The sequence below is a fragment of the Suricata suricatta genome, chromosome 7 (assembly GCF_006229205.1).
Source record: "Suricata suricatta isolate VVHF042 chromosome 7, meerkat_22Aug2017_6uvM2_HiC, whole genome shotgun sequence".
Classification (NCBI taxonomy): domain Eukaryota; kingdom Metazoa; phylum Chordata; class Mammalia; order Carnivora; family Herpestidae; genus Suricata; species Suricata suricatta.
Window position 1 is genome coordinate 104528162 of NC_043706.1, and position 26584 is coordinate 104554745.

At 35.8% G+C, this 26584-nt stretch overlaps 1 protein-coding gene across 1 annotated transcript in view; it reads right to left on the reverse strand.

Moving 5' to 3' along the window:
• TBC1D32 (TBC1 domain family member 32) overlaps positions 1 to 26584 on the reverse strand; it is a 199834-nt gene that overhangs the window by 93933 nt on the left and 79317 nt on the right. The window contains exons 20-23 of the mRNA XM_029945049.1: positions 26383 to 26470; positions 24433 to 24551; positions 15618 to 15734; positions 2097 to 2185 (exon numbers count right to left, since the gene is read on the reverse strand). Coding sequence (XP_029800909.1) covers positions 2097 to 2185; positions 15618 to 15734; positions 24433 to 24551; positions 26383 to 26470 — 413 coding nt within the window. The remainder of the gene's footprint in view (positions 1 to 2096; positions 2186 to 15617; positions 15735 to 24432; positions 24552 to 26382; positions 26471 to 26584) is intronic.

The following is a 26584-nucleotide window of genomic DNA, read 5'->3' on the forward strand; positions in this document are numbered from 1 at the left end:
AAACATTAAAAATTTTTTGGAAAAAAAAATTTTTTTAATTAAAAAAAAGAAGAATCAATTACATTCATCAGCATAGAAGGAACAAGCAATTTGAGCAAGATGTTCCATTCTGACAGTTACAGAGTCAGTCAGTGTCAAATCTAAGTGGGCTGAGGAGTAAAGAGAGGTAAGCAAGTGGGGACTGTTTGCACAGATGTCTGGCTATGGTGAGAGAAAGAGAAACAGGACAGTGACTTAACAGATATTGAGGTCAAGGAAAATTTCTTCTTCAGTGTGTTCCATTATAAGATGAAACATGTGAAGGCATGTCTGCACCCAGATAACAAAATTAGAAAAGAAAAGGCGAGAAGTGGAAACAAAGAAGAGAGGAGGGCTAAACAAAGGAGCAGCCTTCTCATATATTAGTCACTTACAATATAGATTTGTAGGATCCTGGCAAATAAAAATTCAGAAGTTTACATAGAATGTAATGCTACTGAAAAGTGAAAATCCACATGCCACTCAGCCATATATTAGCCTCATCCAAGTGCTGTGAGAAACCTAAAGAAACTGTATTAAACTTACCCTTAATTCAGAGGGGAAAAATGAATGGGAAAAGCAATGCTAAAGGTAGAAGGCAAATTTTTTAATGAGATGATCCACAGAAGAGAATAGTACAATGAATGTACAACTGGAAACAAAATCACTGTAGAAAGTAAATAAATGATACAGATAAGAATTCAAAAAACACATAGAAACATGAGATTTATACAGAGCTATTATCTAAATTAGTCCAATTATGGAAAGAGCCTAAAGGTGCATCAACTGATGAATGGATAAAGAAGATATGGTTTATATATACAATGGAATACTGCTTGGCAGTGAGAAAGAATAAAATCATGCCATTTGCAGCAACATGGATGGAACTAGTGAGTATTATGCTGAATGAAATAATCAGTCAGAGAAAGACAGGTATCATATATTTTCACTCATATGTGGATCTTGAGAAACTTAACAGAAGACCATGGGGGAAGGGAAGGGGGAAAAATAGTTACAGAGAGGGAGGGGGCAAACCATAAGTGACTCTTAAATATAGAGAACGAACTGAGGGTTGATGGGGACAGGGGAGGAGAAAGTGGATGATGGGCATTGAGGAAGGCACTTGTTGGGATGAGCACTGGGTGTTGTGCGTAAGCCAATTTGACAATAAATTATATTTTAAAAAAACATAAAAATAAATTATCACTATTGAACCACACTGACAAATGTTAGACTGAAATTAGTAAAATAAAGGAAATTATTTAACTTCAAAAGTATGACTTAAAAATACAACCAAATATAAGAAGGATGAACTCTGAAATACAATGAAACAAACATATTGTCAAAGAATTACTAAAAAGCACACAAAAAAAAACTTTTCCTCAGAGAAGTGATTTGGTCATTTTCTTTGTCCTAATGCTGATGTTGTAAACATAGCAAATTACTTGGCAGCACGCAGAAGACTACTGGGTTACTGAAAAAATGAAGACAAAATTAACTTCCCAGTAAAACACAAAAATCATATAAAACAATCACATATAAAGAGACACTTGAAGTACTACTGCTACTACATCTACTACTAACATTTTTATAGTGCTTGCTACCTGCCGGGAACTGTAATAAGTCCTTTTAATTTTTCTTATGCAATTCTCATAATAATACTGTAAGGAAAAGAATATAATTTTCCTCCATTTTACCAATGGGTAACTGAGATCCCACTTCACCCAACTAGTGAAGAATAGAGTCTGACTTCAGAGGCCATGTTGCCAATCTAACCACCACACTACACAACTCTATTACGTGTATCAACAATGCGGTGACAAATTTTTTCATGTAGAACAAAATGACTCCATTTGGTTATTGAACTCCATTTGAAGAAAACACACTATGCAAATTAACATATTTTATCCTGCATCAGGCTCTGTGCTGACAATGTGGAGCCTGCTTGGGATTCTTTCTCTCCTCTCTCTGCCCCTCCCTCGCTCTCTTGTACTTGCACTCTCTCTTTCACAAAATAAAATTTAAAAATTTAAAAAAAAGAAAAGAAAATGTATCTCAGGTAAAATTTAGCACCTTACCTTAGACCAAAGATGTGCGACTGTTCATAGTTGAATAAAGAACGAATCTTAGCTTCTGAATTCAAAATCATAAGTCTATCTATAATATCCTGAAAAAGAAAGAGTTGGAGTGAGAATGTACTTAACAAGTCATTTAAAGAAAAAACAAATCAACAAATATTTATTTAGATTTTTGGTTCTCAAACTTGGCTTTACATGTGATCACCTAGGTAGCAGTTAAAAAGAAAAGTTACTTAAGTGCCCAAATTTTACCCTTAGAGATTCTGAATTAAGTGGCCTAGATGTGTCTGGGCATTAAGATTTGTCGAAGTTCTTGAAATGAGTCATCTAATGTTTAGCCAAATGGAGAATCACTAGTTTATATCCCACTCTGGTACTGTGTGAACAACTTATGCAGCCAGCTAAATACTGATTACACTGCTGAAAATGTAAACTACTTTGAAAAACAAACATGAAATCTATAAATGCATGAGCAGTGGACTTGAATAGTTTTATCTAGTAGCTATCTGAGATTATGTTGGTAGTCTCTGCATGTGTGAATGAGTGGTTTTCAACCCTGGTTGAACACTGGAAGCACCTAGAGAACTGCAAAAAATTACATATATAAATATACATATATAAATAATGCTCAAGCTCTACCCCACACCAATTAAGTTACTATCCTTGGGAGTATGATTCTGGCATTCGTACCCTTTTAAAAGATCCCCAAGTTGTTGCAATGTGTAGACAGGCTTAAAATCATGATGCAAGTGCAGAATCAGATGAGCCAGGTGTCACCCACCCTCTCAAGCACTGACAATGTAAGCCTACCACACAGTTTTGAGCACTCTCTAAAAACGCTTTCTTTTATAATGCCCAGCTTTGTGTAGATCTTTAGGTTTAGGCCTAAGAAACTTATTTATATGGGCCCCGGGGTGGTCAGTCAGTTAGGCATCTGACTTCGGCTCAGGTAATGATCTCACGATTTGTGGGTTAGAGCCCCGCATCAGCTCCATGCTGAGAGCTCAGAGCCTGAAGCCTGCTTCAGATTCTGTGTCTCCTTCTCTCTCTCTCTCTCTCTCTCTCTCTCTCTCTCTCTCTCTCTGCCCTCCCGCTAGTGCTCTATCTCTCTCTCTCAGAAATAAATTACAAAATTAAAAAACATAAATTTATTCATAGAAAGGACTTGTCTCTCTCATTGTTCATTTTCCTGACCAATCAACTTGCTACACTCTAGGGCATTCAAATTGAAGACATTTCCATGACCAATAAGACAAAAGGGAGGTTTCGCTAGGGAGTAAAGTCATGTAATACTGACTTAGGACTATGTAGATGATGGTACAAATGTCGCATCATCAAATAAGTAAGAGGCGTGAAAATGACTTTGCAAGGATGAGGAAATAATGAATCTTTCAAAATAACATTTGAAAAATACTAATTTAAACAGTAAAAACTGGATTTTGTGTTAACTTGTATAGTAAAAGTTTATACATAACACTTAGGATTTCATTTATTATCATTCTACAGGTATCTAGTAAAAATGGGTAAATACTAGCACAAGAGTTTACAATCAGCAAATATTAAATCAACTGCCTATCAATGAAGAAAAAAAGATTACTATCTTAAAATCTGTCCTTTTGTCTGCTTCTTAGTTGGGTGCTCCTTGTTTCAAACACTATGACAGAACATGAGCTAAGTAACTCAATTCATATTCCCAGCTTCATATTCAGATTCTCAATAATTTACCCACTCTCTCCTTTTTCCTAATTCCTCCTCTGATAGTCTTGATTAGCTCCAGGGATGGAGCCACGGAGCTCTCCTTGGCTTGTCAGGCACCTAGACACTATTAAGTAGTCTCTGTAGTGTATATACAGAGAAACTTGTTTGCTATGTATTCCTATATTTTTATTGCTTAAAATAATTTAAGAAATGATTATCACTGTTTTTATTATAGTCTTCAAGAATAATCTAGAATTATGTATCACTGGCTTTCTCTTACCTGAGAGAAGAGAATCTGCCAGTCTGTTCCTTGCATAGAAGCTTCTGGAAGGATTACTATTGATTTCTCTTTATTAGTAGGATACTAGAATAGGTGACTGAAATTTGTCCAACTAGTCTGAACACTAAGCTCACTCAGACTTTGACAGTCAGTGACACTTCAGGACTCTATAAAGTTCTAGTTCCAAACCAAAGTACTAGATATTTTAAGAATAAAAGAGATAGAGAATGTATTACCACCAAGCTAATGGAGGAGTAGATTGCAGTGATCTATCAATGATAATGAATTTTCAGAGAACAAATGTTACGGTAAATAATTTGTTCTTTAAAGAAGATTACATTGATAGATCACCACTTAGAGAAGAAAATCAAACTCCTGAGAAGCTTGCCTTATGGAGGCTTAGAAACTTCAGTTTCTAAGCACTGCAATGTATGTCGATAAGGCAATCAGTTTTCTAAAGCAGCAGCTTCCCAACAAGGAGTCAATGCAAGTTAAGGCTTAGAGTCTCTCTCTCTCTCTCTCTCTCCCCGTCCCTCTCCCTCTCTTCTGTCTCTCACACACACACACACACAAGGGAAGGGAAGGGAAGGGGAGAGAAGGGGAGGGGAAGGGGGAGGGAAGGGGAGGGAAGGACACACAAGTCTGAAACTCTTTAAAGGATATCGTTCAGCTGGAGAATGCATTCAATAGGCCAAATTGAGACCAAGAATAGAAAAACAAAGGAATATCCATTCATATAAATACATACACGCATGAGTGCCTGCTGTTTACATGTGTCCCAATGGCTATGCTTGTGTTATCTGACTCTTTTAATTCAGAAAAAGATAAGTGAAGAAGGAGGGGGGTGCCCAGGTGGCTCAGTCAGTCATGGTGCCAGGGTTATGAGATCAAGCCCTGAATCCAGCTCTGCACTGAGCATGGAGCCTGCTTAAGATTCTCTCTCTTCCCCCCTCTGCTCCTCCCTTGCTTTCGCTATGTAAAATTAAAAAAAAAAAAAAAAGGTGTGGGGTAGGTCGATCAAAATGCCAATACTCGAGCACCTGTGCCACTAGAAGTGGCTTATGACTGGTTAGTCCATGAACATCCATAAACAAAACTCAACCTTTAAGGTTCTTCCTTGGGATTTTTCAAGTAAGAAGGGTCTTAGTCCATTCTGTCCACTATAACAGAGGACCATACATTAGTGGCTTATAAACAACAGAAATTTTATTTCTTATAGTTCTGGATGCTGAGAAGTCCAAAAATCAAGACACTAGAAGATTTTTTGTCTGGCAAGGATCCACTTTCTAGTTCACAGTCATCTTTTCACTGTGCCCTCCCATGGCAGAAGGATGAGGAATTTCCCTGAAATCTTTTTTTTTAATGTCTTTTATTTATTTTTGAGAGACAGAGAGAGAGAGACAGACAGTGCAAGCGGGGGTGGGGGGGTCAGAGAGAGAGGGAGACACAGAATCCGAAGCAGGCTCCAGGCTCTGAACAACCTGTCAACACAGAGCCTGAGACGGGCTTGAACCCACAAACCGTGAGATCATGATGTGAGTCAAAGCTGGACGCTTAACTGACTGAGCCACCCAGGCGCTCCCGAAATCTTCTTTTTTATAAAGGCACTGATCACCTCCTAAAGGCCTACTTCCAAATATCATACTGGAGATTAAGTTTCAATACATGGAGCTATACATTCAGCAGGGAGGTAGAGGCAAAGGCCCCTCTCCCACTTGGTGTCATATTGCGTTACACTGTGACCCCCAACAAATCATATGTCCACATGGTAATCCACAGAACCTATAATTCTTACCCTACTTGGAAAAAGTATTTCCAGAAGTAATTAAGAATTCTAAAATCATCCTAGATTAACACAAGTAGGCCTTAAGACTGTTAAAAACACCTTTATAAGGAAAAGACAAAGGGAAATTTAAGGCAGAGAAAGGAGAAAGCCTTGTGAAGACAGAGGCAGAAACTAGAGTTACGCAGCAGTAAGACAGGAAAGGCCTGGAACAGCCAGAAGCTGGAAGAGGCAAAGAAGCATTCTACCCTGCAGTCTTTGGAGGAAATGTGGCGCTGAAACACCTTGATTTTCGACATCTGGACTCTAGAACTGTGACACAATAAATTTCTGTTGTTTTCAGCTACAGTTTGCGGAATTTGTTACGGCAGCGCTAGGAAACAATGACAGGGAGATGGTGAAGAGATCAGTAGAGAGTGACAGGTAGGCCCATGGACTCTCCCACAGAGAACACCGTCTGGAGAAGAAAACACGAATGATCATTACAGCAGACAATTATATAGCATTTTTTATACGCCAAAGAGTGATTTAAACTTTTATATTTCATTTAATTCTCACAGCAACCCTGGGATAGAAATGTTACTGCCCTCTTTTAACAGAAAAGTAAAGTTCATATTGTCTGAGGTCACATAGCTCATAAAAGGCAGAACCGGGAGTCTAATCCAGGCAGTCTGGCTTCAGATGCAATCTTTTAACCACTACACTATATACAGCTTTCAATAAAGCCAAGATCGAGGGCAGTAGCAGGACAAGAGGATACAGAGAGACAGACAATGTGGACCTGATTACCTCTCTATTCCTACTGGTCCCTGTTTTCTGTTTTGTACCTATGGCATAATGAAGTCCACACATATTTTATTTAGCATCTACTGCACACCTACTCTGTGCCAAGCATTATGCAAACATACTATCATTGAAAAAGAGCTGAAAGATCATGTACTACAACTGTCCAAAGGTTCCTGGATCCAATTTGCATTATCTCCACCAACAACAACTCAGGATGAGGAACGCACAGAATCCCAAAGCAGTCCACCCCATTTTTAGTCAGTTCCAACAATTAGCAAGTTCTTCATTGGGTTTTAATTCATTGTTTACACTCCTCAGTTATGCTAAGGGAACTGTAATCAGCTATCACCTCTTGTTAGGAAAAAGAATTACTCCTGTCACTTGTACTGGCATCTGTGTTTCCCAGCTATCTCTCACCCTGCGACCACACAAGCTGCAGATATTATTTAAACCTGGAAATTTTGAGTCAATAATTTTTCTAATATAGGTCACTAAATTTTTTCTTCTGCTGAAACTAATTCAAACTGAGTTTCTCCAGTAACTGAAGGGGTCCTACCTAATATATCACTTCTATAACTGCAAATTAAGTGATAAGAACTAAAAAGCAATCAAAGATTTTATGTGTTAGAAGAAAAGTACTCTGTGTCACTGACCTTTAATTTACAAAAATACAACTTGAGAGCTGTTTGCAGGGCCTAGAGTTGTGGTGGATAGTGGATATGAAATCACGAGAAGTTAAGGCCTCACATCTCTAAAACATAATGAGTTCCTTAAAACTAAGAGAACACAAATAGAAAAATAGTATAAATAAATTGAAGGACCACTCAGAAGAAGTCAATTGCCATTAAGCATATGAAAAAATGTTCTGTTCACAAGAAAAACATACACTAATACTTCTTTTCTCCGGTCAGACAAATATCTGAATGTCTGATCACATAAACTTCTTAATGTGGCTGCTAGCAAACAGTCATTATAATATCTCATTGATGGGAAAGCAGAGGACTATTCTCTGTGGATGAAAATCTAGTGATACATATGAAAATTACAAATGAATTTACCTTTCAATCCAATGATCCGACTTCTAGAAATCTAGCCCAACAATACTAGAATAGGCAAAATTTAAGATGGCCCCAAGATTCTCAGGGCTTAAACACTAAAGCATGTATCACTGTGAAGAGATTATTGTAGAACTCCTTAATTGATTTTAAAATAAGAGATTATCAGGGGACCTAATTAGCTCAGCAGGTTAAGCATCCAACTCAATTTCAGCTCAGGTCAGGGTTGTAAGATCAAGCCCCCTGTTGGGCTCTGTGCTGGGCATCAAGCCTGCTTAAGATTGTCTCTCTCTCCTTCTACTACTTTTGTACGTTCTCTCACCAAAAAAAAATTAAAAAAAGATAAACAGAGTGGCTCTGACATTATTACAGGAGCCATTTACAAGCAAATAATTTTCTCAGGCTGGTCAAAGAAAAGGAAGTCAAGGAGACTCAAAGCACAAGAGGAATTTCACATGAGGGAGGTTGTTCACAGTTGAAATAGGAAGGGGGCAACAGTACAAAGCTCTAGGAGCAACACTTGGTCTCCAAGTGCCAGCAGGAAACCAGGCACTTCAGTCCTACAACATAAAAATTTCACTCTCCCCAGAATTAATTTGGAATTGAATTTTTCCCCCAGGACCTCCAGATATGCCCTTAGTCTGGCCAACATCTTGATTTCAGGCTTATAATACTCTTAGCAGAAAACCAGGCACACAGTGCTGGACTTCCCACAAGCAAAACTGTGAGCTCATAAATGGGTAGTTTTAATATGCCAAGTTTATAGTAATTTATTATTCAGCAAAAAAAGAAAAAAATATATGTATACATACACACACACACACACATATATATATATGTATATATATGGATGTATAAACCTAAGCACATCCGTACACCACTGTATTATGTATTTGTTAAAAGGGATAAGGGAAGAGCTCTATGTGTGTCTATATAGTAATCTCAGAGATACAGAATTAAAAGAAAACTGCAGAGACAGGACATTATTTATAGCATACTATTGTTTTTTTAAGTCTGAAAGGGAAGAAAATATATTCTTTATTAAAGTAACGGTTGAAGGATAAACCAAAAAGTAACATAAAGTGTTAGCTATACGGCAGTGCTATAAAAGACGACTTTCTGCATTTAATGGAAATGTTCTCTCTCTGTGCTATCCAATGTGGTGGCCATTGGCCTTGAAAACCTGAAGGGTTGACAGTAATTAAAGGAAAAAATGTCTAACTTTATTTAGTTGTAATTAATATTAAACAGCTACACAGAGCTACACAAAACATACGGGGAGAAAGAACAAAGGGGATTAATATGTAAGCACATTCTGTGAAAACACCTTGTTATATATTGGAGTCACATACTTTAAAAGAACATTAATCATGTAATAATTGAAAAGACAAAATTAAGGCAAAAGAAAAGGTAAAACCACCTCTCAATTTAAAACATTCTAAAATAAATCTATCAAGTTAGTGGCATTATCAGGCAGAGTACAGATTTATTTACTTCAAGTGCTTTAAAACACAGTATTTTGATTGTAAATCCCTGGTGGCATATATTCTAAGGATAAAATTAACTGAAACAAAATGTCTATATGTATGCACTAATCTTATTTTATTCTGATACTATTATATGTACATTGTACAATAAAAGCAAATAGGCAGTTTTGTTTGTGTCATTAGTAACCAAGCTTTTTGGTAAAAGAAAAATATATGAAAAAATATTAATATAGGCTCATGATGAATTTCTCTTTAAAAAAAACAACAACAATGAATACTGGGGCACCTGAGTGACTCAGTCAATTAAGCATCCAACTCTTGATCTCAGCTCAAGTCATGATCTAATGGTTCATGACACTGAGCCCCTATCAGGCTCTGGGCTGACAACATGGAGCCTGCTTGGGATTCTCTCTCCTCTCTCTACCCCTCCCCTGCTGGTACACTCTCTCTCTCTCTCTCTCTCAAAATAAATAAACTTAAAAAAATTCTCCTCAGCTATCCCCAGAAAGGACTAGAAATAATGACAACCCTAAACAATGAACATTTCTAAGTTACAAGTTATAGTTTCTAACTAGCAATTCCTAATAAAAGGAAAAACAACTCATTGAAGATGGCAGATTTCCAAGTCTGAGCTACAAAATGTATACAATGAACCTGGAACATCTTATATGAGAAAGAAATATATCAAACAGGATTAAGATCATGTCAAAAGACTCAGTAGTCAAAAAAACATCTAGAGTATCAAAAGCAATAGTGACTAGGGCACCTGAGTGGCTCAGTCAGTTAAGCGTCTGACTCTTGATTTCAGTTCAGATCATGATCTCATGGTTTGTGGGTTTCAGACCTGTTTTGAGAATCCCTACTTGGGATTCTCTCTCTCCTGCTCTTTCTACCCCTCTCCTGCTCGCTCTCTCGCTCTCTCTCTCTCTCTCCCTCTCTCCCTCTCTCTCTCCAAATAAATAATAAAGTTTAAAAAAAAGCAATAATGACTTCACTAGATTGAAACATATATATAAAAACTAGTAGCTCATAAAAGTGATAATAATAAAATATCCCTTTACAAGATTACTAGAGCACCAACTCACTACTCTGAGTATTTATAAATAGTCAAGCATTTATTCTGATACTTCTAAAAAGAAATTTTTCAGGTTTTCCTTTATTAAATAATTCAAGTAAAATACAAAAGAATGGCAGAACTAGAATCACCATTTCACATCTCCTAGTGAAACACTGAATCAATGCAACCCAGGACAAATAACCAGTTTTTCCAATAAATCAAGGGCATGGAAACAGAACAGTTTTAGAATAAAAGATGTAAAAGACCTAATGATTAAATACAATTTACAGATTTTGTTTGGATCATGACCTGACCAACCGTAAAAAGAAAAAAAAAGACATCTTCAATAAAAAGGAAACTTAAATAGACTGCTTATTAGATAATATTAAGGGATAATAGCTAACATCTTAGATATGATTAAAGCCACAGGATTTACGAGGCAGTAATTTAAATAAAAGCAAAAATGAAAAACTCAGAGTCCTTATTAGTTAGAGATGCATACTAATTTACTTACAGGTAATATGACATTATGCACAAAATATGCTTTATAATTCTCCAGGAAACGAACAAACAAAATGCAGGCGTAAAGGAAGCTGGACACAAGTAGGGACATTGACAGAATGCTGGTAAAAGCTGCAGTTTTAGTGTTGGGTATATGGAGTTCATTAGACCATTTTTTTAAAGTTTGAAAGTTCCACAAAAGCAAGCAAAGAAAGCTTCCACACACCTGTGCAAACACACACACACACACACACACACAGCTCCTCAGTTTAACTTCCTAAGGTTCATGCCATGGAACTCCCAAAGAAGAGACAGATACTGTGTTTAAATTCTCTTAAATAAAGCCTAAGAAGAGCCAGATTCATTAGGAGTCAATAAATCATTAATTAAACAGTGAAGTTACAGAGAACCTACCATGCTCACAGTAGCAAAAGAAAAATAAAACAACCAATTTGCTAAACTTTCAGGGAAAAAGACAAAATATAGTTCCTCTTCTCATTGAACTATAAGGAGAGACAAATGCAAAAATAATTAAATAAAATAATGTGACATATGAGAAGTCTTCACAGAAAGAGTAAATTATCAAAAATAAGGAGATACTATCTAGCCAAAGGCTTCCAGATTCCAGAGAAAAGGAAGAAACTGTCTAAATATCCTGGAAGTCAGAGAATAGAAGGTGACAAAAGAAAAAAGAAGGCTTTGAGAAATAAGAAGCTGTATGTCATGCAAAGGAATATAACTACATATGGAAGTAAAGGGAAATCAGTAGATTTTAAATAGAATTACTGTATCCAATTTTCATTTCTAAAGGATCACTTTGAAAATAAATTAGCATGAGGATAATCTACAGGTTGAGACTAGGAGGAAAGAAAAAGGATCACACTGAAGTAATCTGAACAAGAGATGAGGGTCTGAACTTTCTTAAACCACATACAAAAATAAATTCAAAATGGATAAGACAGAAAACCATCAAAATCCTACAGGAGGAAACAGGAAGCAACCTCTTTGACCTCAGCCACAAAAACTTCTTACTTGACATGTCTCTAAAGACAAGGGAAATAGAAGCAAAAATGAACTATTGGGACCTCATCAAGATAAAAAGCTTCTACACAGCAAAGGAAATAATCAACAAAACTAAAAGGCAACCAATGGAATGGGAAAATATATTTGCCAATGACATATCAGATAAAGGGTTAGTCTCAAAAATCTATAAAGAAATTACCAAACTTAACACCCAAAAAAACAATAATCCAGTGAAGAAATGGGTGGAAAATATGAATGACACTTTTCCAAAGAAGACATCCGCATGGTCAGCAGACACATGAAAAGATGCTTAACGTCACTCATTATCAGAGAAATACAAATCAAAACCACATTGAGATACCACCTCACACCAGTAAGAGTGGCTAAAATCAACAACTCAGGAAACAACAAATGTTGGTGAGGATGTGGAGAAAGGGGAACACTTTTACACTGTTGGTAGGAGTGCAAACTGGGAAAGCCACTCTGGAAAACACTATGAAGTTTCCTTAAAAAATTAAAACCATACCTACCCTACAACCCAACAATTGCACTACTAGGTTTTTACCCAAAAGATGGAAATAATAGTGCTGATTCAAAGGTGTATATATAAGACTATACTTTCAGGGATCATTTCTATAGTTCGTCACTCAAAGAGGCACATGTACCCCAACATTTAGACCAGCACTCTCAACAACAGTCAAATTATGGAAAGAGCCCAATGTCCATTAACTGATGAATGGATAAAAAAGATGTGGTTTATATTCACAATGGAATACTACTCAGCAATGAAAAGAATGAAATCTTGACATTTGCAACAATGTGAATGAAACTGGTGGGTATTATGCTAAGCAAAATAAGGCAGTCAGAGATAGACAGATATCATAAGATTTCACTCCCATGTGGAATTTAAGAAGCTTCACAGATGACCACAGGGGAAGGGAAGGAAAGTAAGATAACAAACAGAGAGTGAGGCAAACCATAAGAGACTTTATTTATTTATTTATTTATTTATTTATTTATTTATCTTTATTTTTGAGAGAGAGGGACAGCATGAGCAGAGGAGGGTCAGAGAGAGAGGGAGACACAGAATCTGAAGGCAGGCTCTAGGCTCTGAGCTAGCTATCAACACAGAGCCCAACATGGGGCCTGAACATACGAACCGTGAGATCATAACCTGAGCCGAAGTCAGACGCTCAACCAACTGAGCCACCCAGTTGCCCCAAGAGACTCTTAAATACAGAAAAAACTGAGTGTTGATGGGGGTGGAGGGCTAGGGGTAGGGTAGGGAAAATGGGTGATGGGCATTGAGGAGGGCACTTGTTGGGATGAGTACTGGCCCTTGTATGTAAGTGATGAATCACAGGAATCTACTCCTGAAGCCAAGACTACACTGTATGTGAGCTAACTTGATGAAAGAAAGGAAAGAAGGGAAGGGGAGGGGAGGGGAGGGGAGGGGAGGGGAGGGAAGGGAAGGGAAGGGAAGGGAAGGGAAGGGAAGGGAGGAAAGAAAGAAAGAAAAGAAAAAGTTCTGAGCTAAGGTGGTCTTAATAGGAATAGAAAAAAGTAAACAAGATCTAGTTATTAGGGAGTCAACAATCTATAAATAGTGAGTAATTGCATATATAGAAAGAAGTCAACAATGACTTCCAGGTTTCTAGCTCAAGCAACTGAGAAGACGGTGCCATATACTGAGATAGGACAATAGAACACAGAATTGATTTAGGATAGAAACAAAATTATATTGAGTTATAGAAGTGGTAAGACTAAGATGCCCATGAGTTTTCCAGATGTCCATTATCTGGTAGAAATCTGGATATAGATATGACAGGGAGGTGAGCAATATAGGTCAAAGAGCTGTCAGTGAACAACTGAAGCCACAGTATTGGACAAGATCAATCTGAAGGACAGAGACAGAGAAAGAGGACACAAAAGAAGTCTCCACGAAGGAGACTACACAGGAGAGAAAAGAGAACCTGGAAGAGAATCAGAAGTGCCACAGTCATAGGACAGAATGACAAGGAACAATAGATCTACTGTGCTAAAAGCTGCAAGGTTACCACCTTAATTAGGTTAAAGGAAGGGGGTGGTGGTTCCACTGGATTAGGGAATTATGTATTTATTGGTGACTTCTGGCAGAAAAATGTCAGTTAAATAGTTGAACAAGATGCTGTATTATAATGTTTTCCAGAGTTGACAGAAGAAAAGGAAGTAGAGACTTCAAGTATAGTTAATTTTTCAGGAAGCTTTTTTTTGGGAGGGGGAGGTAGAAAAGAGGGGAAGGAGAAAAAAGCCATAGGATAGTAGCTAAAAGAAGACACAGGTCAAGGGAGTTGTTCTTTGTTTTTAATAGGAGAGTTTAAACATGTTTGAATGATGGGAAGTAGCTATTCCCATGTTCTACATGGTTAAAATGTAATATCCATCAGGAGAAGTAGAATAACAAAAGTATTTGCAGTTAAGTGTTTTAAGACTAAAATACAAAACCTTCTCTAAGGGAAAAGAAGTTTGAATACACACTGCAGATATCCATGAAAACTTGAGAACAAACATCGAAGCCATGTTCTAGATTAAATAATGCAACTAATTTGCATTTGTTTCCCATAATTTATTTCAACAAAGGCAATAATTTTATGAGTACTTTCAAAAATCCTTACTGGACATCTATGTGCTAAATGCTAACGATGACTACAATATCCTACTTGCTCTCAGACACTCACAGTGTAGTAAGAAGACAGAACACCTAAATGGCCAACTGTAAAACTACTTAAGAAGTGCTAAGATACAAGTAAGCACAAGTTAAAAGTGAAACACTTAAAGGAAAAGAAAATATAAATCAAAAATTCAATGGCAGAAGTACCTATCTTTTTATTTCATGCATAAAATTATCAAAAAACTCCCAGAGTAGACAAAGTTTTAAAAAATGAAACGTTTAGGGGCACCTAGGTAGCTCAGTTGGTTGAGCATCCAACTTTGGCTCAAGTCATGATCTCACAGTCCTTGAGTTCAAGCCCCATGTTGGGCTCTGTGAGGACAGTTCAGTGCCTGGAGTCTGCTTCAAATCCTATGTCTTCCTCTCTCTGCCCCTCTCCACTGGCACTCTGTCTCTCTCTCTCTCTCTCTCTCTCTCTCTCTCTCTCTCTCTCTCTCTCAAAAACAAAAACATTTAGAAAAATTTTAAAAAAAGAAACTGTTTAGGGTTAAAAAGAATTAAAAGTATTCAAATGGGCAAAACCAAAGAAAAACAAGAACACCCAAGACAAAGTGACCAGAAAAAAAGAATTATTAATAGAATTTCAGTGTTAAGTCTTTATGAATGCACAAATATACAATATTTTGTGTGTTTAAGTCATAAACATACCCAAAGATGAGGAATTAAATGTCTCTAAATGATTAAAACAAGTTATCCATTTGGGAGTATGAATATGAAAAAAGTCTCAAATAAATATGTATATACTGCCCTCATGGGGTAGTAATATGTAGTTCATTAAAATATAAGCAGAAAATGTACTGGAGCCCTTGGAAATAGTTTAATCCTAATTATCCTAACCAATGAGGAAGCACTACTGGTGTGACTAATAATATAAACCATCTAAAAGTCATTCATATACATGTGCCTATTTATGCCAAGTTTCTTTCCTGGTTGGGGACAATTAACTTTGAATTCCAGTAGGTGCTGTTAACTTTTATGTGACCTGTATCAAAAATTCCATGCACAGATAATTCAGAGCTGACATTCCACGGGTAAATCAAATCAGCTTTTAAATACCATTAATGCTCCTTTTTTTCTGTCAAACTACATTGTACTACAAATCTCATTTATAAAAGGTAAAGATTAAAAGAAAATGACTTACAATAACACATGTTGGGACTTCACGAAGAGAATATTCTGCTTTATTAGGAAGATCTCGATTGCCTACCAGCTCATAAACAGCAGGATAAGGTAACAAGTTCACCAGTCCTAGAAAAGACTAGGCAGAGAAGAGAGAAAACACAGTCATTTAAACAGTTCATTTTTTTCAACCATGTCCATAAAAGAGTCATAAACATAGTTTTATAGGACTACAACTGTGAGGGTTACTTTTTTTTAAATAAGCTTTATTAATCCACATAAATGCAAGATATACATGTTAAGTACCAAATAGTTAACATCAGCAATAATCTATGTGCTGATAACACATAAAAATAGTAGCAAAATATACAGGACTTGGAAAACATTTTAAATATCTTGTATCTTTTGAAAATTATTATTTTTTATTTAATATTTATTTGAGAGAGAGAGAGAGAGAGAGAGCCAGCGAGCATGAGTCAGGGAGGAGCAGAGAGAAGGAGACACAGGATCTGAAGGAAACTCCAGGCTCTGAGCTGTCAGCACAGAGCCCAATGCAGGGCTCAAACTCAAGGACTATGAGCTCATGACCTAAGCCAAAGCAGTGCGCTCAACCAACTGAGCCACCCAGGGGCCCCGAAAAGTTTGGTTTTTAGGAAAAAATGAAATGATCCACCTTTCTCATTCTTTGCATTGTAATAACTGATGTGTAAGAAATACAAGAGAATAACCCTTCAGGGCTCTGAAGCAAAATAAGTAAGTTCTTATATTCTTACACTCCAATCACAAGGCTATATTTGTCCTTTACATTCAGTGGAAATCCAAGTAACCGAAATATTATAGTTAATTTTTAAAAGTCATGGCTTTCCTATCAAAACCAGCTCATTTTCTGGTACAATCTTAATAAATTAATCTCTCCATGAAGTTTTTAAGCTCTCATTCTCATTTCGCTTTACTAAAAGCAGTGTGAATATTTGGATCCCTGCACAAAAGCAGGCAGTTGTTTCCCTCCATTAACCATTGAGCCTAAACTCCTTAGCATGACTTTCAAGGCACTTTACTAATTGATACCTTTCTTCTCTTCACAGTGTCAAAAGCCTCCTTTCCCATTATCCCTCCACAGGAAGTCACCATTTAGTCAATTGAATCTGCCGTGGTCTCCTTCAAGTGACTGCCAAATATGCAAACCTTTTTATCCTAGGAACATGGAACATGGTACTCCTGCCCTCCCACTTACTCCGTATCCCACTTCGGAAGCTTACCACATTTTTTCTAGAAGGCTTTCTAATGAACTCTATTCACATATAGAAGTCTTGCATTCTGCCAATACTTGTTTCATTTGTATTGTATTAATTTACTTTTTGTAACTATTAAGTTTTCTCCTTGTTATTTTAAAATTTTTTTACTAGATTCATAAAATTTGAAAATCAAATTAAGAATTTTCACTATAATCAGAACACAAGAAAGTTTTAAAGAACAGTTAATCTCTCATTCAATAGGTGGAAAAATTAAGGACCAGAGAAGTTAGTGACTTGGACAAAGACATGCAATCAGAGAGTTGGCAGCAGAACTAACCTGCACTGTCTTGTTTTCATGGCTAGGTCACTCATTTCAAAACCCAGTATAATCTTCAGACACTATTAAACAATGTCACCCTTACTACACAGTTCTTGTTTGAGAACTTGGAAGGTAGAGTCCTTGTATCTCCTCATCCACCTTTACACAAATGCAATATTCCTTAAAAATAAAGGTGGTTATAGTGAATATGTTTAACATTGTGAGTTTTAACAAATAGTGTTATAGAATGAAAAATGAACTTTATCAAAGCTTCCTTTTTTTCCCACGAATATTCCATAAAATGAAGATGGAATTTCTAACTATTTCTAAGAAAAAAAAATCCATACATTCATGATTTAAAGCTAGAATCATTTGGGTAGCAATAAAGTGATCGTAAAGTAGAATAACTAAATTTAGTAACCTAATTGCCATTTACTGAATGCTTATCTGAGGAACACTATGTAAGAAATGATCATTATAGAGAAAAAAATACTAGCATCAAAGAAAAGATATTTAAGGAATATGTCTATCAATTATATGTACAATAAATGGCAGGGAAACTAGAGCATTCATGGCCACCTACAAAAACACCCAAGAAAAATTCACTAATCACCAAGGTGCTGACTACAAAGATGATTAAGATAGACAGACTTTATATTTTTATTATTCACTTAATGCATAAAAAACAAAAGCTAAAAACTAAGCAGAAAATGCTTTATAATTTAAACATGTAAATGATTTACAAGTGTACTTAATATTAATCCAATATTTAGAGAGTTATCATTCTTATTATTTTTTTAATGTTTATTTTTGAGATATGAGTGTGTGTGTCTATGGTGTGAGCTGGGAGGGGCAGAGAAAGAGAAGGAGACAGAGGATCTGAAGTGGGCTCTGTGCTAACAGCAGAGAGCCTAATGTGGGGCTTGAACTCATGAACCATGAGATCAGAAACTGAGCCAAAGTCAGACACTTCACTGACTGAGCCACCCAGGTGCCCTAAATGAGTCCTTTCCATCTATTATAACCATGACAGAGATAAGAAACTTACTTTTTTTTACAAGAAACTCTTAATAAATGTCCATCTTGACATTTATTATGGACATTTGACATTGTCCAAAAAGGCACATCGCCTTTACAGATCACATATCAATACTATATTGAAAGTTCTTATATTATTTGCACATGAGGAATTCCAGGGTAAACATGAAAACCTCCCTGCCTACATCTAACTAATAAAACAATGTGGGTTTTTTTTAATGTTTTCTCTATTCTTAAGAGAGAGAGACAGACAGAGAGTGAATGGGTGAGGGGCAGAGCGAGAGAGGGACACAGAATTCAAAGCAGACTCCAGGCTCTGAGCTGTCAGCACAGAGCCCCATTTGGGGCTCAAACTCACAAGCCATGAGATCATGACCTGAGCCAAAGTCGGACACCCAACCAACTCAGCCACCCAGGTACCCCAGAAATAAAACAATCTGGACCATGCAGAATCATGATAAGGTTTTATATAGAACTTCAGTTAATTAAATAGAAACTTCAGGTAAAAACAATTCAGTAATTGTATTTGAACAAAACAAACTAAACAATTTAAAAGATAAGTGAGAAGATTTCAGCAGTTTGTTTCTAGGAGAAAAATGCATTTTTCATACAATGAGCATTTTTAAATGACATTAGCATCTTTAAAACTGTGATGGCTTAATAAATACTTATAGAACTCAAGAAAATAGTTATAATATAATCATGAGTTCCCCTAGAAATACCATTAAGATGTTGCTAATACCAGACATTAACTACCCTAAAATTTATTTTAGAACAAAACATTTTACTTCAAAGTCTTGAAGAATACGAGGTTTTATAAAACAACAGTAAGGAAACAAATAGAAAGTAAAATATTGGATGTATTTTGAGACTAAAGCATTTTGTTTAAGAGCAAGCAAGCAACAGAGGGGCAGAGAGACAGAGAGAAAGAGAATCCCAAGCAGACTCCGTGTTGTCCATGCAGAGCCCAACACAGGGCTCTATCCCACAAACCATGAGATTTTGACCTGACCTAAAATCAAAGAGTCGGATGTACAACTGACTAAGCCACCCAGGCATCCTGAGACTAAAGCATTTTAAAATTACCCAAGATCATGGGTGCCTGGGTGGCTCAGTCGGTTAAGTATCCAACTCTTGGTTTGGCGAAGGTCATGATCTCATAGTTTCAAGCCCCACATCTGCTCTGTAGATAGCAGAGCGGAGCATGCTTGGGATACTCTCTGTCCCTCCCCTGCTCATGTTCTGTCTCTCTCAAAAGAAATAAACTTTAAAAAAATACCCAAGATCAAACACCTTTTTATGAATTAAAACTCTGTCAGGATGATAGTGATCATCGATTTACTTATTAATTCAAAATATTTTAACACTAGCTTCTTGGGGCGCCTGGGTGGCTCAGTTGGTTATGCGTCCAACTTTGGCTCAGGTCATGATCTCACGATTTGTGGGTTTGAGCCCTGCACAGGGTTCTGTGCTGACAGCTAGCTCAGAGTCTGGAGCCTGTCTTCAGATTCTGTGTGTCTCTCTCTCTTTGACCCGCCCCTGCTCATGTTGTCTCTCTCTCTCTCTCAAAAATAAATTAAACATTAAAAAACATTTTTTTAAAAAAACAAACAAAAAAACCCGACACTAGCTTCTTATCAGCAATTATGGCAGATACTGAGAATAAAAATATGAATGAATAAAGAAATGGTCCCTGTCCTCAGGGACTCACAGTGTAATACAGGACAAACATTCTATTAGATCATTTAAAATGGTTCTCTAAATGATCTGATGGTACTATACTACTAAGAGGGACGAAGGACATTGGGAAGAGGACACCATACAGCACAGCAAAGGGAGAGGAGAACTAGGACTTCAAAGTAGCAGCAGGTGGGCAGGGGGAGACGTGCTACGTTAATGAGCTCTACCATCGGCCTCTAGGAAAAAGAAAAAAGTTTTCTCAGAAAACTAATGGGAATTGCATTTTACCTTATAGATAGGAGGCTATGAAGGAAAATGGTTCTGAGGGTAGATGATACTGCAGGAAAGCAATTAAGATTTGGGGTTCTAAGAATGACAGATATCAATTATACTTATTAAACCAAAAATGTATTTTTAAGTATCTAGCAGAAAAATCAGAAAGTGATTAATAACACTAAGTTTTTTGAGATGAGAGAATCAAACCATTTTCAAATAGATAGTTTTATATCTTTCCTTCCAATCTGTATGCCTTCTATTTTTTTTTTTTCCTGGCCTTATTGTCCTAAGACCTCCTACAATGTTAAATAAGAGTAAACCAATTTTAGGTCCAATATTTCACCAATACACGTAAGATTCATGTTTTTGAAGGACAGCATTTATTAGATGGCATTAAATTTGAGTTTTTTTCCATAAGTGGGCATTAAATTTTATCAAATGATGTATCCATGTCTAGTGAAACCACCGGAGAAGTCTTCCTTATTCTGTTAATATAATGAATGATAGTCCAATTTTAGAATGAGAAACCAACTGTTGCTTGGGATAAACTCCATGAAATCATAAAAATGATCATTTTATATATTACTATATAAATCTGATCATATTTATTAATTTTACTATAATATATTAATTATAATTATTAATATAAATTATTGATTTAATTGTAAATGTTCATAATTTTATACATATACATTTAATAGTTTTGTCTCATCCATGTCAATGTTATGCTGGCCTCATCACATAAGTTAGAAATGGATTCTTCCACCTCTGTTTTCTGAAAAAGCTTATGTAAGACTGGTGTTCTTTCTCCTATAAAAGCTCCGTAGAATTCACCAGTGAAACCATGTGGTTCTTTTTATGGAAAGTTTTTTGATAATGAATTCAATTTCTTTAACAGATATATAACTATTCAGATTTTTTTTGACACTGGGTCACTTTTGGTAAGCATATTTTAAAAGTTTGCCAATTTCATCTTAATTATTTAATTCATAACATAAAGCTGATCATAATGTTCCTTTATTATTCCTTAATAACTATGGAATCTTCAGTGAAACTCTTCTTTCATTATTGATTAATTTACAGTCTCTCATTTCCTTCAGTCTCTTACTTTCCCCTAGCTAGGGGTTTATTTTAATAATCATTTCCAAGAACCAACTTTTGGCTTTGTTATTCTTCTCATTTGTCTTTTTTCTGTTTTACTGATTTCTGCTCAAATGTTTATTGTTTCCTTTTTTCCATGTGCTTTGGCTATACTTTACTTTTTTTCTAGTTTCTTTAAAGTAAAACTGACTCATTCATTTTATATATCATTCTACTGTAAATATTGTTACAGTTCAATATCTCTCTCAGCACTACTTCAGCTACATTCACAAATTTTATTTTTTATTATTTTCTAGTTTTAAAAATGTCCTAATTTCCATTGTGACTTCTTCGAGCTGTGTGTTATTTAAAGGTATATTTCCTAATATTTGGGTTTGGGTTTTTATAGTTTCTAGCTCATGATACTTAAGTTCATTGTGGCCACAGATCATACTCAATGTTATTCCAATCATTTTAAACTTATGCAGACTTGCACTCTAGCTCAACAAGTCTCTTGGTAAGAGTGCTAAGTACTCTTGAAAAGAACAGGTGTCCTGCAGTCACTGAATATGATATCCTATAAAGAAAAATTAGATCAAGTGATAATTAGTGATATTCATATCATGTACCTGTGAACAAACTGAAAGATGTTTTATATCGATCACTGAAAGAGGAATGTTAAAATCTTCCACTGTTCTAAAGATCTGCTTATTTCTTAAGTTATATTTTTAATTATATTTTTATATTAGTTAATATGCAATGCAATATTGGTTTTGGAAGTCAAATTCAGTGATTCACCACTTACATACAATACCCAGTGCTCATCACAAGTGCTCTCCTTAATACCTACCACCCACCTCCCTCCAACAACCCTCAGTTTATTCTCTATTGTTAAGAGTCTCCTGTGGCTCATTTCCCTTTCTTCTCCTCCCCTGCCCCTTCCCATACATTCAACTCTTTTGTTTCTTGAATTCCACAGATGACTGAAGTCATATATCTGTCCTTCTCTGATGGACTTATTTCATTTAGCATAATACATTATAGCTCCATCCAAACTCGTTCTATGAAGTAAGCCTTACCTTGATTCCAAAACCAAAGACCCACTAAAAAGGAGAATTATAGGCCAATATCGTTGATAAACATGGATGCAAAAACTCTCAACAAGATACTAGCAAATCAAGTTCTATAATACATTAAAATAATTATTCACCATGATCAAATGGGATTTATTCCTGGACTGCAGGGCTGGTTCAATATTTGCAAATCAATCAATATGATATACCACATTAATAAAAGGATAAAAGAACCATATGAGCCTCTTAATAGTTGCAAAAAATTTTTTGACATAATAAATGTATTTGAATACAGTATCCATTCTTGATTTTAAAAAAACCCTCAGCAAAGTAGGGATAGATGGAACATACCTCAACATCATAAAGGCCACATACAAAAGACTCATAACTAATATTATTATCAATGAGGAAAAACTGAGAGCCTTTCCCCTACAATCAGGAACAAGATAAGGATGCCCACTTTCAACATTACTATTTAATATAGTATGAGAAATCTTAGCCTTAGCAATCAGACAACAAAAAGAAATAAAGGGCATAAAAATCAGCAAGGAAGAGGTCAAACTTTCACTATGTGCAGATGACATGATACTCTACACAGAAAACCAGAAAGACTCCACCAAAAACTTGCTAGAACTAATACATGAATTCAGCAAAGACACAGGATAAAATCAACATTCAGAAATCTGTTGCATTTCTATACACTAATAATGAAGCAATAAACCCAAAGATGTAAAAAAAAAAAATCTGTACTCTGAAAACCGATTATCGAAGACATACGAAAGATATTGAAGAGGACACAAAAAAAGGGAAAACATTCCATGCTCATGGAAAGAACAGCATTCCTCAAATTATTTTAGTACTTCATATATTTTGTATCTCATTTTTAGGATCATTACTAATTTATGATTGTTATGTCTATATTATAATCAAATGTTTCTAAATTTGACATTACTTCATTTTCTTTATCTCTGACATTAATTATGGCTACTCCAGTCTTCTAATGTATAGTTTTTCCTTTTTTTCTATTCATTGACTGTCAACTTATCAGTATCTTTTTCTTTGAAAGGAATATCTAAAGACCCAAATGTTTGCTGTCTCTACTTATTCTGAAAACCTTTGAATTTTAATTATTTAGTCACTTACATGTAATGCACTTACTGATTAGGGCTACTATTTTCCTATTTGTTTTCTTTTTTCCCATCCCTTTTGTTTCCTTATTCTTCCATCTCTGCCCTGTGGGGTTTGCTTTTTGTTTGTTTGTTTTAAAATTTTATTTTGGGGGTGCCTGGGTGGCTGAGTCGGTTGGGCATCCGGCTTCAGCTCAGGTCATGATCTCAGTTTGTGGGATCAAGCCCCGCGTCGGGCTCTGTGCTGACTGCTAGCTCAGAGCTTGGAGCCTGTTTCGGATTCTGTGTCTCCCTCTCTCTCTGACCCTCCCCTGCTCACGCCATTCCAGTTCTTTTAACTAGTTGATTTTTTAAGTCGTTTTTCTTGAGTTTGTGTTTCTGCTGGAGTGCTTCTACCACTATAGAAAACAGAATTTGATTTTTTAAGATTATTTTATGACATCCACTGAATCTTTCCCAGGCTACCATAAAGTCACAGACAGGAACCATCAAATCACTTAACTTCAGTGAAATTTGTGAAACATGTCAAATATATAAAAGCCACTGAATTGTAATAGAATATTGTATAGGTGCTTCAGAATTTCTTTTTTGGCACATTACTCTAAATGATAGCATCTTTTTTCCACCCACTCTTGTTTCAAATAATCCTGACAATTTTCTATTAGATTTAAACCCAAGGGCAAAAACTTACTTATCCTTCTTTGCTTTGGTTGACTGGTTTGTTTTAGGGTTTTTGTTTTTTTTTTTTTGGAAAGAGTTTGTTTTTTCATAGAATATCTGGTATGTATCACTCTTATTAAAAAGAAAAGGAAAACATACTGTGAAAGGAAAAAATCCTTGCAAAATATAACTCCCATGGAACACTGGTAGTTCTAACCACTTACTTTGAAAACAAAAATTAGAAGTGAAAAAAGGAGAAGAGAAACAGGAGAAACTGGTGGTTGTAACTGAATACAGAGAAAGTCTGGATGAAGTAATTTCTGAGAGAGATACTCAAATCATTTCTCACCTTTTGACAGCTCCGGTCAATAGGATCCACCGGAGTAGATCTGGGATGGGTCACTCTCACATCATCTCTTGCACATTCCAGATTGGTCCATAACTCAGTTATAAGTGCATTAATAAACCCTAAGAAGAATTTTATACATCATACTTACAATATATAATTTCTTGGAATTATGGAAGAAAGATATAATTATCTGACAAGATTGGTCCTAACTAACAAAAGACACATACTCATATCTTGTATAAGAATTAGCCTTTAATCTTGGTAGAAATTATATCTCCTGTAGTTAATTATACCATTATCCCAAAGCTATTATACAATGACTAAATTCTGAGAGACTATTTCCCTAGAGAACTGAATATTGAGTCTCCGATTGATTCCTTGGCCAGTAACTTCTGACCATGCTTTTCTGAAGAATAAGGTTTACACTTTACTCTCCAGGTGAGTTAACAATAAAAGGCAGCTGAAAGGTGGTATGTATGTACATGTATGCATGTATGTGTGTATGTGTGTGTATCAGGAGGCAGGGAACACACTTAAAGTGTGCTCCTTGTTCTAAATATCTGTTTTTATAATTCCTATGCTTAAAACAATTCTTCATTTCACACAACTTTTGGCTCATTACAGTCTAAATTCTCATAAGTCAGGTACTATATACACAAATGAAAGTGATTATTAAGGCTAATTATTATTTTATGAAGAATCAAATTGCATAAAGTGTAAAACATAACATCTAATCATAAAATCAGTAGTTCATAATTACATTAGAACAATAAGGTTCCTCTGGTATAATAGAAAAAGAAAAGCTCTGAAATCAAGATTATCAGGGTTCAAAGTACAAATCTGCCAGCTTAGTAGTTGTATGTCCTTAGACAAATCCCTTGACTCCTTAGAGCATCAGGTCCCCCACTGGAAAACTGGAATAGTGTTATATTCGAGGGCTGTCATGAGGTATCAATGGGATGAAATATGGAAAGTTCCTAATATAGTTCCTCGGAGATGCTAGGGACTCAAGATATCTCAGTCTTCCTTCCTTTGTCCTATAAAATGATTGCAATTAATCCTTGGATCAGAAGCTTGATAGTATTAGGTTCAAAAGCTTAATGACTTGACCAACAGGAATATCGAGATTATCTCCAAATGCTTCCATTAATATGTCCTGGAGTATGGCAATATATTGGATTTTATACTAAGTAGAAGAAAAAATAAGTCGTTCAGTTTGGGACTTCTTCCAAGAAACACATTTCATAAAGCAAGGAGACAATCAGTTGTGGTCAGTGATGATCTAGTTCATCAACACTAAACTTTGAAAAAACATAACCATAGCATTTATACTAGAGGTTATGTTTTACCTCTGGTCCAGAATTCACATAGCCTTAAGATATATTAAATTCTCAATGTTTAAATTTCTTCAAAATTAAATCCATAGTAGATAATACATGCTGACCGCAAACACACTGGTAAAAGCTAAGTGGTGAAAGCTAAGCTTTCGAGAAGCAAAAGAGGAAGAAGAAGAAAAAAAATAGTGTGTATGTACGAAAGCTATTATGATTGTGTGAATTTTGATGCATACACAGACCACTAAAATTGAGCATTAAGAAATCATGTAAGATTGAAGAGGGAAAACAATCCTATGAGATTCAACTGTCCTGAAAGATGATTTAGAAGATGAAGACAATTTCTTAAGCATCAAGTACTTAATTCAGATGCTCCACTGTCCTGAGGAAAAGGGACAGGCTGTGTATATATACTCTAAGGGGAAAAATTCCATTGCAGTTTCATGGAAGACAAAAGATAAAGGTAACCCGGTAACTTTCCCTCACCTAATGCCAAACTTGGGGAAAAGAACTTCAGAGTAAATATCCTAAGAGCTGATAATGCCAGTTAAATTTTCTATTGGCTTGCTCATTTTATTTAAAATTCTTAGCATTCTGATTAAAAGGAAAAACCTACCTGAACTCTTTAGCACTACTGAACCTGCGGCTGTTGATGCCACTTGTGTAACCAATGCTCCGTAGCCGGACTTTTTATGCCTGCTGATCTGACAATATAAATAAAGCACAATGAAAACAAGAAAACATAAAAGGCTAATAACTTATTTATATGTTACATGTAGGTTACCAATTCTTCTTGTTAGAATATTAGACATTCTTTC